Source organism: Gobius niger, assembly GCF_951799975.1.
Source record: "Gobius niger genome assembly, chromosome: 2".
NCBI classification, from domain to species: domain Eukaryota; kingdom Metazoa; phylum Chordata; class Actinopteri; order Gobiiformes; family Gobiidae; genus Gobius; species Gobius niger.
This window is the reverse complement of record NC_136853.1, coordinates 40,791,801-40,808,317: the sequence shown is the minus strand read 5'-3', so window position 1 is coordinate 40,808,317 and position 16,517 is coordinate 40,791,801. Positions and strand designations below refer to the sequence as shown.

The window sequence follows — 16,517 nt, the reverse complement described above, 5'->3', positions numbered from 1 at the left end:
AAAAACAAACAAACACGAGATATACAGTGTACAGTGGCAAGAAAAAGTAAGTACGCCTCACATTTCTGCCTAAATTGGTCACTAAATGTGGTCTGATCTTCATCAAAATCACAGGAATGATCAAACAGTGTCTGCGTAAAGGGACTATACGGAGTTTAATAATGTTAAAATTAAGTATTTTCCTCTCCCTGTTCCAGAAATGTCCTAATGTGTAGAATGAGCTCAGACCTGTTCACCACTTCTGCCTCTAAAATCCTGCACTGTCGCTCAACAAGTTGTTCATTGTTAATTGGGGTCCGAAGTGTTGTCATGCACGAGCTTAATATAGAACCTGCAGTTACGCGTAAGACCTGAGGTGGCAGTAGTGAGTATAAAGCTAATACCACCCAAACATTGATCATATTTTTATTGGCCATAACATGTAAGCATTCACAGGACAGTGTGGCATAAGTAAGTACACCCCCTGAATCTCGCTGAACTGCAGCAGTTTTGTTAAGAGGAATAGTCCAAGATTCATCCTGAACATTGTGAGCGTCAAATCTGCAACTACAGGTTAGCAGTTATTGCTGCCAAAGAAGGATCAGCCAGTATTTAATACAGGGGTTCACTTACTTATTCCACGCTGTTGTGAATGTCTCAGGATTTTCTGCAAAATATCTTGATAAACTTGTGAATTAATTTTTCCATTGATGATATCACGTCGTCCAGGCCCTGAGGCAACAACAGAGCCCCACAGCATGATTCTCCTGCTCCAGACTTCACAGTGGGGATAGTGTAAAGATGCCGCTGAGCTGTTCCATTATTCCTCCACACCGGATGTTGTGTGTTCCTCCCAGAATCTTCAACTTTGGGTTCATCAGTTCATAGAATATTGCAATATCATAAGCCAAAGTTGAATAGTTTCAACAAAATAGACAAAGCAGGATTTGGGACTTGATTGAACTTGTGAGCCAGTGAGTTGGGACTTGGCCTCCAGGTCGCTTGAAACCTATTAAAGCGGGTAGGCTTTATTCGTATGTGATCAATATGTTCATATTCCACCAGAAAATGGCTAAAAAGAGTGAAAAATTGTATTTCCCAAAAGATTCTATTTTCCCCCTCGGCGAGGCCACGCCCCCTTCTATGACGAGATGCCGTCTGTGTCTATGAATCCAGGAAATGCTGCCCCCCCTCTTGATCTCTTGCTTAATCCTTTCATCACACAGGAAGAGAAATAACTGGATATTTAGTTTCCGTTAGATCAATATTGCAGTGTAAGGCAGTGGTAATGAGATGTATTGTGTGAAAAGATAAACCAAATACAAAAAGTATAATATCACTCTTTAACTTCAACTAAACATTTGGTATGAGTTCCACAATATAATCCATAACCAAATGAAGGACAAGCACCCAGACATATGAATAACTTAGTCCATTCAGTCAAAAACAGATTTACCTGAATCAACGTTTTGCTGCAAGCTTCTTCTTCAAGGCTGGATAAGGGACTCCCTCATCCAGCTGTTGACAAAATGGAATTCATAAATAATAGAAAACCCTTTATCAATTCAGTACCGTTATTTAATCCTGTTCTTCTCATTTGAGTCTACAGTATAATTGTCTCCTCCAGGTGGTGGATTCCCCTGAGAGCCACGCCTGCAGCGGAGAGGGCCTGTTTTTCACCGACGGACAGCGGAAAGTGGACTATGTTTTAGTTTTCCACCACAGAAGGCACGGCTCCATCCGGGTCTCCACCTCCGTCACTCATGACCACGTCTCGGTGGTGTCCAACGGTAACTTCTCCACGTCGACGGGCTCAGACGGGGCCGAGCGGAGGGGCAGGGGGATGCCCGGGGGCCCACCTGCCAGTGTGGGCGAGGTGCTGATGGAGCTGGGGTCCGGAGACAGCCATGAAGCTGTGGAGCCCGTGGACCACGAGATGAGGCTGATCCGACAGGAGTTTGAGACCAGTCTTATGGAGGCGGGACTGGAGATCGAGCGGGACAAAGAGGTGAGAAGCTGCTACTATGTGCTCACATGATAGAGGTCCAGCAAGTTTCACTCCCGACAAAACTAATGTGTTTGTTTTGTGTTGCAATTTTCATTATACTGCAAAGACTGCAATCACTAACAAACAATGAAAATGGAGAGAGTGTGTATGTGTTTGAGGAGGGGTCCGGTGGGGGGTGCAAATATTTGAATAATTAGAATCTTTAAAGGGCATTTAAAGGAATAGACCACCGTTTTTACATACTGAAATATGTTCTTACCTTAGCTTTGACGAGTTCTTTAGGACCTGTCTGATCTTCACCCGTGCCTTCAATCACGTAAACACAGCGCAGACGGCGTTAGCATTTAACCTCTCCCCCTCTCCACTATAGCTCCAAAACAGGTCAAAATAGACGTTTTCCCTATTTAAATATGGTTACGTGAAGTGTTACACTACAAAGTATAATTACACAAAATTAAACAATGTGGATTTTCTAAGCGGATAAAAGGGGGAACTATATTGTAAGGCGTAATAATACCAGGAGTAGTTCGAAATCCGCGCTGTAGTCTTCACTTAACTGTGCAGTAATCTTCACTTTACGTGACTGAAGGCACGGGTGAAGATCAGACAGGTCCTAAAGAACTCGTCAAAGCTAAGGTAAGAACATATCTCAGTATGTAAAAACGGTGGCCTATTCCTTTAAGTAGTACGTGCAGTTTAGCACCTGGCCGAGTGCATCAGTCGCCTGTCCCGGCAGCCATTCTTCCTCCGTGTAATAGATACATTGGAAGACAGTCTGGGACCCCTCGGATTGCACAGAGTGAAGCACGGAACCAATGTAGTTTTCGGGTCCACAGACAATTCTGGCATGTAGTAGAGAACTCCATGCCAGTACTAAACTCTCCTGTTTTAGACACAAAAAAAATCAGAAAACAAGGTAAACTGACGGGTCGTTGAGCTGTAGTGATGTTAACATGGCCAAACACATTTATGTATTTCCTGATATGAATGTGATATAATGAACAGGGGGGGAAAAATGGGTCTAAACAGAACTAAGCTAACTAGACCAACACTAAAGGCTCCGAGTCTGAAGTAAGACTAATCCAGAACTAAGCCAGGCCTGTAGAATGGAAGACTGAATTTGATACCAGGCACACAAAGCGCACTCACCACAACACCGATACAACCACAGCAATCACCCTCAAATATCACAAGAAAGCTGCTTACCTCTAAGCACAGGAGCGAAACAGCTGCAAAATATTGATTAAATCGGGCTCTCACTGCGTCAATAATCCATAGTCAAAGTTGTGAAGCTGCTCCTGTAGTGTCTGCACTGGTTTCCTCCAAAAAAAACACAACCTACAGAAAAAAACGCTCTGTAGTTGGTTAAAGTTGGATTGATTTAAAGCAGTACTAAGTAACTCTTCCCCTTAGAGGCCATAAGCGCAACTGTAGGTGTAGTAGCAAGTTACGATTTTTTTACTTATTAATTGTCTTGGAGAGTAAATACTACGCTGACAGTAAAGGCGAAGGGAGAGAGGGTTACTGTGCATCCAATTACACAATGGACATTTTTTTTTCACTCAAACTTGGCTGTAAATACTGCTTAAAGTGACGTTAGCCCGCAGTTAGCTTTGCCCGTTAGCATGTTCTTTAGTTAGCTTCTTCTTCGTGATTACATTAGTGTGTATTGCTTTCTCCGCACCGGTGGCAGTCAAGTTGCAAACACGGTTTTCTGGCCAGAGACACCAGGGGGAGATGAAAGACCCTCCAATCATCCCATAAACACTTGTATTACCCCCACAGGAACTACGAAACGGATTTATTAAGGTAAACACGTTACTTAGTACTGCTTTAAACTCCGGTCACCCATATCGCGCCGTGTGTTACCGGGAATCACTTTCCGGTCACCAGCCTGCATAGGGAATGAATGGAAGCTGGTCGCCCTTTATACAATACACGGAGGACGACAGGGTGGAAGGCCAGGCTAGTAAATCGGGCCCATAGTACCAGAACGGCTGTGTCTAATCAGGGATATCCATGAGCACTAAAGTTAGCACTTGCGTCACATCAGCTGACATGGTTGACAATGCAGTCAACCATGTTGACTGCATTGTCCCTGATGAATGAATAAAATATAAATATATAAAAGACCAGCCCTGGTTCCTGGAATGTTCAGTACAGCCTCAGCCACAGCTCCTATTTCACACACAAACTAATGAGGCACGGGGGACACACCAGCACAACAGGTGCACAAGAGAAACTTTTAATGTGGTTATCTGGGATGTTTAGGACCGTTTATTGGTGGTGTTGTCATTTCATGGATTTCCCATGACTACAATAAACTGTGAGGTGATAATATTAGATTATGAACCAGTCAGTCCAGGAAACAAAGTGTTGAATCCATTGGGGGCAGTGTCAGGTGCAGGCTGAGTCAGTTCAAATGTCTCTGTGATGTGATGCTGCAGCGTCATGATCAACGCATGTAGTATCTTTCTGTAGATGTTAATATTATTTATTTTTGTATTAAACAGCTGTAACAGTTTGATGTTGCTTTGCCTCGTGGCAGAACTCATGACAACAAACTACAGTGGGGCAAAGAAGTATTCGGTCAGTTCCCCATAGACTTCCTATTGGATTTGGGCAAAATACTCTTTTGCCCCACTGTATATTGTTTGGTGAATGTTGACATCCTTTCCAGAAAAATCAGGATTAACTTTTTGACACACATTCTTTGTAACAAAAGTCATAACAAATTGTATTTTATTCAATTTATAACACATGCCGTTATTTTCAACCATATAGAAGTCATGTTTTATTTGCTTTTGGGAGTATTTATGAGTATGTATGAGTATCTGGATCACATTTTATTGGGCATATAGCTATTTGCTACCACAATGTTAATTCCTCTGTCTAATAATACCTGTGTGTCAGTGATTAGGGAACGTTGGGCAATGGGCATTAGAATCCATAAAGTCACTGTACTATGCAGGGCCGCCTTAACCACTGGGAGGGGGGCTATATTTCATGGTTAGCCCAGGGGCCTATGGGTAGGTTAAGTCGGCCCTGGTACTATGGACAATATACTATAGATTTTCTTGCCTAACTTGCTCGAATTTGTCACCCTTAAGAAGGATAGGGCATCGTTTTGAAAATATTTTGCTCGGTGGGTCCTCCTCCTCCTGCCGTCCAAGACGTGTACGTGTTGATGAATGTGCGAATGAATGGTTGTCTGCCTGTGTCTCTCTATCAGCGCAAGGGATAATTATTCAGCGCGTGTTGTTTTGACTAGAGCGCTCTTAGTCATGTAAACCTGAAAAGTTGTTGTAGTCCCCACAGACACTCGGTTAGATTTGAAAAAGACGTCACGGTTTAATTCCTACGCTGGATAAATACTCTGACAGCCAATCGATGCGGCAGGCGATTAATGGAATGACCCTATAGCCCAGTGTTACACTAACGGCACAGACTCTGACCCACTTTGTATTGATCTACTCATTCACATGAAAGTGGCAATTTTGGTGTGACTTTTATTGATGGCTTTAAAACAATTATGCACAAAACTCATCTGAGCAACTCAATATTTTGGAGCATTTCCCACGTGGTGCCAGCATTGAACCCAAAGGTGTTAAGAGAGAACGGCTGTGACATATCAAACTAGATGAGACTTCATAAAGAGCAAAGTGAGATAAAAGTTACTGGACATTCTGAATCTGTGTGAGTTTCCTGTCTGAATAATGGAGAGAATAATCATTGGGGCTTTGACACAGGTGGTGGTGAACAGAAGGAGAGAGGCTGAAGTGCTTTTGGTGCTGCGGTCGAGATGTGGCGACGCAGTAATAAGAGAAAGTCCGAAAGTAGCAGGCTGTGATAGAAAGGTTTTCATAATGTTACGTATGCCTCTATTACATACAGTATCTGTGTTGCATAACTCAGTGCCGGTCAGCGAGAGGACCCTCTTTAGCGGTGACCATGTGCGTGCGTTGGTCGGCAGCCAGCTGGCACACACTGGCGGCAGTATTAATCAGATTGTTGACAGTGTGGCAATGAAGCCTAAGCCTGGATCAGATTAGCCGTCCCACTGATAGCTCCTTATAGCAACGATTCAATGGGACTGGGCCGAATCACTTCAGGGAGGCGCTAGTGGTCACTGTGGATTGTAATAGCTCGGGATTTTCAAACAAAAACTTATCCATGTGAGCAACAATTAAGATTCCAGTGTAGAATTGGAACAAAAAAATGCACTGATTCACAGCTGTCTGTAAAAGTCAGGCGTGATCTTTCTGCTCAGAAACCCAACAAACTTTTGCAAGAGTCTCAGAGCAGATGTGAGAACTCATTGAGACACATTGTAATTGCCTTTGAAGTTTCAAGTTTCAAGTTTAATGGTTATGTATAGCCCAATATCACAACAGAAATCGCCTCACAGGGCTGCACCAAACATCAAGGCAATAAAACAGAGCAATAAATATGACAATTAAAAGTTCAGGTAAATATAATGGCAAATATAATGTCCAATAGGAGGTAGCGACGAGCGGCGTGGGTGTCCCCCGTCCTTAGACTCTCCAGTACGGCAAGGAAAAACTCAAAAACCCAGCAGGAGAAAAGAGAAACCTTGGGGAAAACCACAGAAGGAGAGATCCATTCCAGGGCCGAAGGATCCCTCAGCAGACGGGCCAAGATCACAGACTGTCCAGTCCTCAGATTCCAGAATGCAGGATTCCTCCGTTCACCCAGGTTCCTCCGTTCGATCTAGACAGGCACTCCCGAGGGGGAGTGGGACAGGAGACACCATGTGAATAGTGATGAACAGACTACAGATAAATTAAATATTGTATCTTGATAAGACAAAGTCTGCAGTCAGAAGAAGAGGATAGCGCTCAGTGGACCGTACTTCCCACAGCAGTGTTTCTCCTAAGGCAGCTTTACTTCAGGCTGTGGGTCAGAGCTTTACCTAACTGACCTGATTATAAGCTAATTCGAAGAGGTACGTTTTGAGCCGCAAAAAAACAAACTGATGTTCAAAGCACAGTCAACTTAAAGGGACTAGTTTAAAAATTTAAAAATTACGTATTTTCCTCCCCCTACATGTTCCAGCAATGTCTTAATGTGTAGAATGAGCCCAGACCTGTTCACCACAACTGCCTCTAAAATCCTGCACTGTCACTCAGAAAGTTTTACTTAGGTCCCAATTGCCGTCATGCACGAGCTTAATATAGAAGCTGCAGTTCCACAAATGTGCTAGGTGGCAGTAGTGAGTATAAAATGGCTAACTTGCATCTAGCCCCTTTAATATAATAAATTACTTTTACAATTGATGACACAGAAAAGAGCTTTGCCCAATCACGCAAAGGTTGATTGTTTCATCCCGTTTCCTACCTGATTTTAATGGGATAAAAAGTAAAACATATTAGAATCCTCATTTAAATTATTTTTTTGTCGCCGTTTCATTGACTGAGGACATAGCCAGTGATGAAGATACAAAAATACACATTTCTCAAATGTAGTGTAAATACTTACTTTACTTCACTTACTTTCACTTACTTACTTTTTCATTAAAAAGTTTATTATTTGAAACATAAATGTATGAGAGTCCTTAATATCCTTAAAGAGGAGAGGGTTTGTTCGTCCTGGAGCAATGTGTTGTGTTGTGAGATCCATTAAGACATGCCATAAACAATAAAGGCATTTTAGCATAAGAAGAGGGTAATTGTTATTAGTGTTGAACTTCATCAAAACATGGTTAGATAATTAAATTTGAGTTTTTTGAGTCAATAATCCCTCTGAAGCTTTGTCCACTTCAACATTCGGAGAGTGCTCTCCGCTGCTCACAGCCGTGTGCGGCGGGTTTCATTTATCACTGATTGCTTGGTGTAAAAAAGGCAAAGCTCAACTTAAATGTCAGGCCTGCTGACTGTGTCTGAGGATTATTGAGCTGACCTTCGATCTCTCAGGAACATCCTCTTAAAGCACACTTTTAATTAAATCACAGTAAGCAGAGTGAGCTGGGACCTGCCGTCTGCCCCACCGGAGGGACATTCCCATCACTCAGAGGAAAAGTTTTTTTTCTTCAGTTCTTTCAGAAATCAGAACTTTGATCATATTTGCAATCATTGTACTAGAAGCTCAGTCACTGTAAAGGAGTCATCCGTAATGTAAAGATTGTTTAATCTTCACTAACTTTGCATTGTGTGACTTTATTATAGTAAGAACCTTGGCTATTAGTAAGCAGTAGTAAGTACTCTTGGGAGTGGATTTCTCATACTTGTGGTTCTCCCTAAGGTTTCTCTTTCCTTCCACTTGGTTTTTGAGTTTTTCTTTGCCGTAGGAGTGTCTAAGGACAGGGGACTCATTCCTGTCTGCTGCATACTGCTTATTTAGACATTACATTTGCTTGGACATTACATTAGTTATTGTTTCATTGTTTTAAAGTCTGGTGCCGCCCTGTGTGGCACCAGACTATCTTGTTACTTCTATCTTGTTAAAGGCACACTTTGTAACATTTTGGACTACCGGTATTTTGTTGCCATCAATACAAAACATGCTTCTAATGACCAGCTCAACACAGAAAATGCTATTTTACCAGTGGGTAATCAAAGAATGGATTTGGATGAGGACCTATTTAGATCTCAAATTCTGCTGACTTTAGTCACATCTCCATGGAGACGAGCTGGAGACGTACCAACTCCCAGTAAAGTTACAGTCACGTCTTAGGAGAGCTGAGCCGCTCACAGTAAAAGCATGTGTTTGTAGTTTTTTCTATATGAAAATATCGAGATGCAAGTTAGCCATTTAATACTCACTACTGCCGCCTCAGGTCATACGTGTAACTGCACCTTCTACATTAAGCTCGTGCATGACGGCACTTCGGACCCGAATTAACAAGTTTTTTATTTTTTTATTTTTTTATTTGCAATTTATGGGTTTGTGCGCAGTAAATAAATAATAATAAAGAATGATATTAAATAAAAACAAACACAAACAAACATATGTATATACGTACATACATACTGTGCATACACACCCACATACATATACATACATCTACATTTGCACGTTACACGTTACGAAGTTCATACATCTACATATACGTATATATACACACATATACATGCATGCATTCACAACACATAGGCACACTTATGTACATACACATACAAATAGATACACAAATACATATACCCATCTGCGCGTACATGCACGTACACATGCATACACATATATACACATACATTACATATCCATTCTACTCAAATTTCCTTATTTAAAGTACTGTAGTCTCAAAATAAATTGTTATAAAGTAAAAGGGGAGGAATTAACAAGTTTTTAAGTGACAGTGCAGGATTTTAGAGGCAGCTGTGGTGAACAGGTCTGAGCTCATTCGGACATTGTTGGAACATGTAGGGGGAGGAGAATACATCATTTTGACATTTTTAAACTCTGTATAGTCCCTTTAAACATATGCTTAGGTTACGTAATACAATTTGCATTCTTTTTTACAATCCAAACACTTACTCTAATTCCTGTTGTGCTGTTTTGTCAAATGCGTCTTTATCCTGCGACATTTGGCAAGTTCCCGTGAATCACGTATTTGCCACATGAGTCTATTTCTAAAGAGTGATGCAAACACCAAAAAGCAAAAACCTGTGAGAGCATTTGCGGCAGCTGAGAAGAGCGACACATGTGGAAGAGTGGGTGATATTTACTGAGCTAAATGTCACTCAAAATGGCTCATGCATTTTTTATAACTCCTCACTGTAACCTTTCACTGTAAGTGCTCGCACAGAAAGGGAAGAAAATACTGTATGTAGATGTCTTACCAACTGTTGCATTAGGTCCATAACCAAAGAGCTTGAACAAGTTTAGACGCAGCACTTCGTAGAGTGAGAAGTGGGATCCCCCCCTCCAATTAAACTGTTTACATTTGTCTAATCTGCCCCGATCTAATGCTGTTAAATCACTTTATCTTCCCCGCGCTCCCCTTTCCTCGCTATGCCTGTCCCATTACACTGTCAATCGCCCCCTCCCTGTCCAAAATACGCCGCTGGCCCTGTCCCACTTACCCCCCCATGGAGATAAAGAGCTAATTGAAACTGCCTCTACTAATTAACCTTCTCCGGGCTGAAGGTATTTATAACCCCCATGCGTTTTGATGGAGCAGCGCGCCGCAGAAGACAGCCCGTGGAGGTGGACTGTGGTTGAAAAGAGAATTGATTTTCAAAGCGTCCTAGCAGGATGTGTAGGAAGAGATTTCTATGATGGTTTTTTTTGTGTTGTTTTCTGTCAGGCAGCACAGTGCAATTTGAATATCAACACGTGCTAAATTCAGATCCCAACGACTGATCAAACGACGGGATATACGATTCTTGGCATCCGGCCGTACATTACTCTCACCAATCGAGCCGGGGAATGGGATTTGAAAGAGACGTGTACCAGATTAGCGCTTACGTTTCACATCAGAGAGGTCCTGGTTTTGATTCCTCGAGACGGCACAGAGATCAAGGCTAAGATCTTATTTTATTTTGTAATCACTGAGGCTGGTAGTAATCATTTTTTGTAATTGACTTTTCATTCATATCGGAGCCCTATATAACAAAGTGGTTCTTAACCTTATCATTTCCATCAATAGTTCCCCACTCCAAAGGGGATACTTGCCATAAGTCTGTGTGATGAAAGTAGCTTGTTTCTAAGCAACAAAGAGCGAGAGGTGGCAAGGAGGCAATTAGGGAGGAAAAAAGAGACTAACAAATGGAACATCTGAACCGAAAACTCAAATTATTTGTGTTTGAATAATAGCAGTTGGGAAAAAAGTATGTAAAGTGGATTTGTTTTTTGTGGATTGGCCCTGTTACTTTAGTGAAAAATACCTTTGTGTGCTGATCATCTAAATATAAAGCCTTTCTATTCATCGTGAACTTGCGAGCTAGTTGTTTGTCGTTTACATAACCGTGACGTGTATAAAAAAATCATCCCTGTGAAATTGGGGGTGTCCTATATATGACCTAGTATGTAAGTCAAGTGAGAACCAATTCTCATTAACAAAGGAGACCTGGCCAAGGTGCATCACAGGCAAAGCAAGTTATGAAAGTTAGAAATTATTACAACTAACAATTTAAAAAGTTCGTACTCGGTGGTTCATTGTAATAACAAACAAAAAACGCCTCTATTGTTGGCCCTTTGAGAATGTTGTGACGCCATATGAGTGCCACCTTTGAACAGTTTTAACAATTCTGTGATTATCATATTTTTACTTTTACGTCTTCTTTTTGTGGAGGTTTGGTGGATTTGTTTATTTTGAGAGTCCAAACTGGTCCTGAGAAAGCAGCTTTTTAAAGGTAAATGAAAGCGAGCATATCAGCTAAACCCATTGGAGACCTACACATGTCTTCTACTGAGACACTGAAGAGGCACCAAGAGCCCCCCCCACCTGCAGGACAGAGGGGGAGCTACAGGAAACAAAAAAGGGACAGACGAGGAGATGGTGAAAGACTGCTGTGGAGCTGAGTCCGCTGACCAGTGCAGGACACCATGCTCTGAAACATGGACAAATCCAGGAGGCGCTGCACCATTTCAGAGGAGACAGAGGGAAGCCAACCAGGTTTCTTTTGAGTGTTACAGTTTCCCCGGCCTCCAAGGTCATGCGGGTCAGTTTGACCCACAGTGGCAGCACGGCTCAGTCGCAGCAGCTCAGGACTGACACCTGAACTCTATTTTGTTGTACGCTTGTACAATGACAATAAAGCACTTACTTACTTATGTAACTTTTAAAGGTACATTATTGAACTTTTTATGCAAAACAAAAGAAAAAAGTTGATATTTGTGCGTATTGACCTTTCAGTGACCCATCGGCTGTATAACATGGCGCCTTTACTTGGCATCCAGGTGGCCTGTAGGACGCCCCAGGATCCATTGTTTTTTAAGGTTTCTGGTAGGTTTTCATTGCTGATGGAACTGTCTCCATGGTTACGTATACCTTCTATTCAGAACACCTACCAGGAACCCTGAAACAAATCAAACTTAAATCAATTGTATCCTGTAGTGTCCTAGAGGCCACAGGGATGCAAAGTAAAAGTAAAGGCGCCACTGAGTCACTGAAAGGTCAAATACACACTAATATCAACTTTTTTCTCCAGATGTGTTCATTCTTCACCTTCACCTCTGTGTTCCTTCTTCACCTATAGCATCCATACATTAGTACAGGTACAATTAGCCTCTGCACTTATGGCCATACAATGTAACTGACCCGGAGTGAAGCTGTCACTTTGTCTATCAGCTGAGCTCTGTCTGCTACACTCTCCCTGGAGAGGACAGTTCGGGTTTCCGCGTTTACATTGGGCTTGTCCCGTATCAGGCTTGAGGGGGTCTCGGGTACGGTTACAGTCTGCGTCCCCCCAACTCAACTCTGTCAGTGAAGTCTGACTGATTACTGAATGCAATAGTGAATGTTGATCATGGACATGCCTTGGGAAGTGCGGATAGTGTAGGTCCACTTTTCCATTGTAAAACAGGCTTGCAAGGTAAAGGGAAATGGGTCTGGTGAGTAAAGTTGCCAGGTTGTGTCCCCATTACGTTGTGTAATATGGTTGTTGTCATGTTTATATCTTTGTTTAGTTTCTGAATCAGAGACAAAGCAACCTTCAAGCTAGCAATCCCCACTTGGGAGGAATACTGAATATTTGGGGAGTCCCTAATTCTATACACCGCTCCTGGTGCTATGATTTTAAGGCAGGACTAAGAAAGAACCAATCAGGGAGATGTATGATATGACACGGCTGAAAACACTCATTTTCAAAACAGAACCTCACAAGCAAAATGTTTAATTTATTTATCCTACATTTATTATGATTATTCAACACAAGGGTAATTGAGACGTAAAGGAATAGGCCACCGTTTTTCCATACTGTGATATGTTTTTACTGAGGGCACACACAAAGACCAGACAGGTACGTATCAACTCGACTAAGCTCAGGTAAGAACAGATCCCAATATGTAAAAACGGTGGCCTGTTCCTTTAAGAGTGACCTGTTTTCAAACGTTTTTGTGGCATCTACAGCTCCACTCCCCATACCCCTTCCCCTGCGCCCTGTGATTGGGCCGTCCAGTCTCTATGAAGCAGTACCGGACTCTATAACTGACTCGAAGTCAAGCGGCTCGCCAGTTTCTAATGGTCTTACCAATCAGAAACTCAAATCAGAAAGTCATCTTCAGCCCTAAATGCTATATTTGACCAAACCAATCAGAATGGGTAATCTATGCCTCTGGTTTCATGATAGAAAACAACTGATGTACTGCAGCTCCATCATGCCTATTCGAATACTTATAGTGTGACTATACTGCAAATTATTGTTATCACAAGGTGAGCAATAAATGGCCTGCCAACTACATGAGTCACATACCGTCTACAGAGCATACATGGCTATATTACAATGATCACATCAGGTCCATCGGGAACATTCTGTAACAGAGAGAAGAGAACTGTGCTTTGGGCATCGCTTTAGAGAGAATGGACAGAAGAACCATTCATTTTTAATAGCCAATGTGTTACTGTGGGTCATCATCAATGCAAGCTATTGTCCTTTCTTATTGTGATATGAGAAAAATATATTGTTTGGAGTGTAGCTACAGATGTTAGCGGAGACTGGTAGATTGGTAAAACCTCTCCAAATCACATCACATTGATATTTTGTAAATTAGCCCATGTGCCAAATTAGTAGCATGTGCAAGAGTGGATCAGCAGCAGCACAGTTTTCTTTGTACACAAGCAGCTTCCTCTCATTTACATTTCAGATTTGCCCACAGCTTGCTTTCCTTTCCCTATTAAGCACCTGTCTTGATGCCTCCTCCTCCTTTGTGTTTTTGATGGGTCTGTGTTGCAATAGGGACACTTTTGTAACATAAATCCTCTGTGTTTTCAGGCAAAGGCTCATGGGCCCAGCTTCACCCGTGTCCATGCTCCGTGGCCAGTGCTGTGCAGAGAGGCAGAGTTCCTCAAAATTAAAGTTCCAACTAAAACGGTAAGAATTTGAGACACTGGCTACGTTTTCATGAGCTGATGCGTTTATATTCACTTCAGAAATCGGATTATCCAAAACTCTGGGTTCTACATGAGCCAGAGATGGTTGAAAATGATCCTCCGTATTTGGACCTGGAGTCAATGGGCTCCATGTGGCGTTTACACACTAGAAACTCAAAGGTTCAGGGTTCAAACCTGGTCAGCTGAGTGTTGTTTTTCTTGATCTCAGCAAAGTGAAATAATAGCACAAACTGCGCTTTAACTTTTAATAAGGATGTAAGGGAAGAGCTGTAGAGATAATATAACCCACAACCCACAACTCTAAGGATGGAGCAATATTCTGCATATGTGCAGCAGCTCTAACCACTCGACTATCGGCGCCACACTGCGTTTTCACTTTAAATAAGTTTTGGATTTATTTCATGGATAACTTTTGTGATTTGTTTCTATTTCATTTTCGGCTTTCAGAAAGGAATCAGATTACCGTGTTATGTCTTTATAGATACAGACGCCATCTCTGGAATCGCCCATATATGGTCATGTTTGAAAACAGTTAAGGTGGAGAAAAATCTAGACTTTCTTTAATTATTGAAAATCTACTTCAACAAACGCTGAATTATGAATATAGTTTTCTACCCAATAAAGATGCAAAGACATGGAGAGGAGCAAAGTGATTCAACAGCCCTTAAATACATAAACAATGGAGAATGCTAACTTGATGCTTCATGTTAACGGTTAGCTAGCTCGCACAGCAGAACTAAAGTTTGGAGTGAGCGCGAAAGCGGAGGTTACTCTTTAAACCACAGTGAAGTAAACAAAAGAAAGCTAATCAAGCTAGATGGCCACAGCTAGAGGAACGACTCCGCAAATGAGAGCTTGAAAAATGTGCTGCCGGGAGAGGTTTGTCAACGGTGCAGTGGTATGTCCTTTATGCTATAGTTATCTGAACTGTTTATGTGACTTGAACATACCAGACACCTATTTAGTTTGTTGTTTATGCTTCCTGTAGCTAACCATCAATGTGCTACGTTAGCATACCGTACGCCTATTGTTTTTGTGACTTACTGTCCGACAAATACGATACATCTTTATCAGATAATGTATATCACATTGTACTGTTTACATGTCTCTTCAATAATCTGAGAACTCCAGAAATTAGATTATGATCATATTTTTTGTCTCCATGTAAACGTAGCCAGTGACATGAAACATGACAACTATATGGGAGAACACTTTTGCAGTGCATCCAGAAAGTACTACGTGTTATGTTGCAGCCTTATTCCAAAATGGATTCAAAATAAATAAAAACTTCTCATCAATCTACATACAATGCTCCATTATGACAAAGCTGATTGCTCGACCAGCTCTAGTGAGTCCTGTCGGTTCTGAACGTCTTTCATTATGAATGATCGAGGCTATTGTGCTCTTCGGGACCTTCAAAGGTACACCAATTTTTCTGAACCCTTTCCCAGACCTGTGCCTCGATACAAACCTGTCTCGGAGGTCTACAGACAGTTCCTCTGTCGTCAGGGTTTGGTTTCTGCAATGACGTGCTCTGTCAGCTGTGAGATAGAGAGGTGTGCCCCTTTCCAAATCAAGTCAAATTAACTTCATTTGCCTCAGGTGGACTCCAGGAGAGTTGTAGAAACATCTCAACGACGGCCAGTGTATCTTTATTGACGCAGAGTGGTTCTAGAGTGTGACTGCAGTTACTGTTTGTCGGGCTCCTCATAAAATACAGAATCCCAAGGCACTCTGGAGTGAAATTAAGACGCCTTTGTTTATGGCTTGTCTTAATGGACCAAATGAAGGCCGAAAGACTGAAAAACACTGGACTCCTTTGAGGTGTATTCATTTAGACCCTATACATAATGAATGCAGTATTGAACAACAGAGTGCCTTGGTTTTCATTTATGAATGACTTTCCCTTCGAAGAGCTCCTTTGTTTTACTAATTTACACTCTGGATCCAGGAAGTTTACATTTGAATTATTATGAGAATTTTCCAGGCCAAACATATAAGAAAAGTTTTAATTTGCTAAGTCGTTGTTATGATGCTCCAAAACAGAATTGGTTGATATCTTTACTTAATCCATTTTTCAGCATCTTTACTTGTTGCATTGTTGCATTATTTCCCTCAGAGTTACGACCTGAAGGAAGAGAGCGGCTTCAGCACCGGTATAAACACCGTGTGGAGGAAACTGAACCATCCTTTTCAGCCGAAGGTCCCACATCAGGAGCACGGCCGCACCAAACTGCTGTCCCACTGTTTCTCCAGGGACAAACTACATCTGTAAGACAACACAGAGTCTTTAGTTCAAGCATGGTCAACTATACTTGTGTGGGTTTGTGTGGGCTTTTATGAATACATGGCCCAGCAAAATCTGCTTCAAATACGAGGCCATGGTTCTTGATCTGAAAAAGGTGGTTTGCCCTGTCCAAGTCAGCGGAGAATCCTTTTCTGAAGTGGAGGAGTTCAAGTGTCTCGGGGTCATGTTCTCACTGAGGAAAGTATTGAAGCGTGAGATTGACAGACGGA

General features: G+C 41.9%; 1 protein-coding gene across 1 annotated transcript in view; it reads left to right on the top strand.

Annotated features, from left to right (window-relative positions):
• The window catches only part of ano2b (anoctamin 2b), a 91,437-nt gene that overhangs the window by 19,459 nt on the left and 55,461 nt on the right, over nucleotides 1-16,517 (top strand). Inside the window, exons 4-6 of the mRNA XM_079552554.1 lie at nucleotides 1,607-1,987; nucleotides 13,882-13,980; nucleotides 16,120-16,271. Of these exons, the coding sequence (XP_079408680.1) occupies nucleotides 1,607-1,987; nucleotides 13,882-13,980; nucleotides 16,120-16,271 (632 nt within the window). The remainder of the gene's footprint in view (nucleotides 1-1,606; nucleotides 1,988-13,881; nucleotides 13,981-16,119; nucleotides 16,272-16,517) is intronic.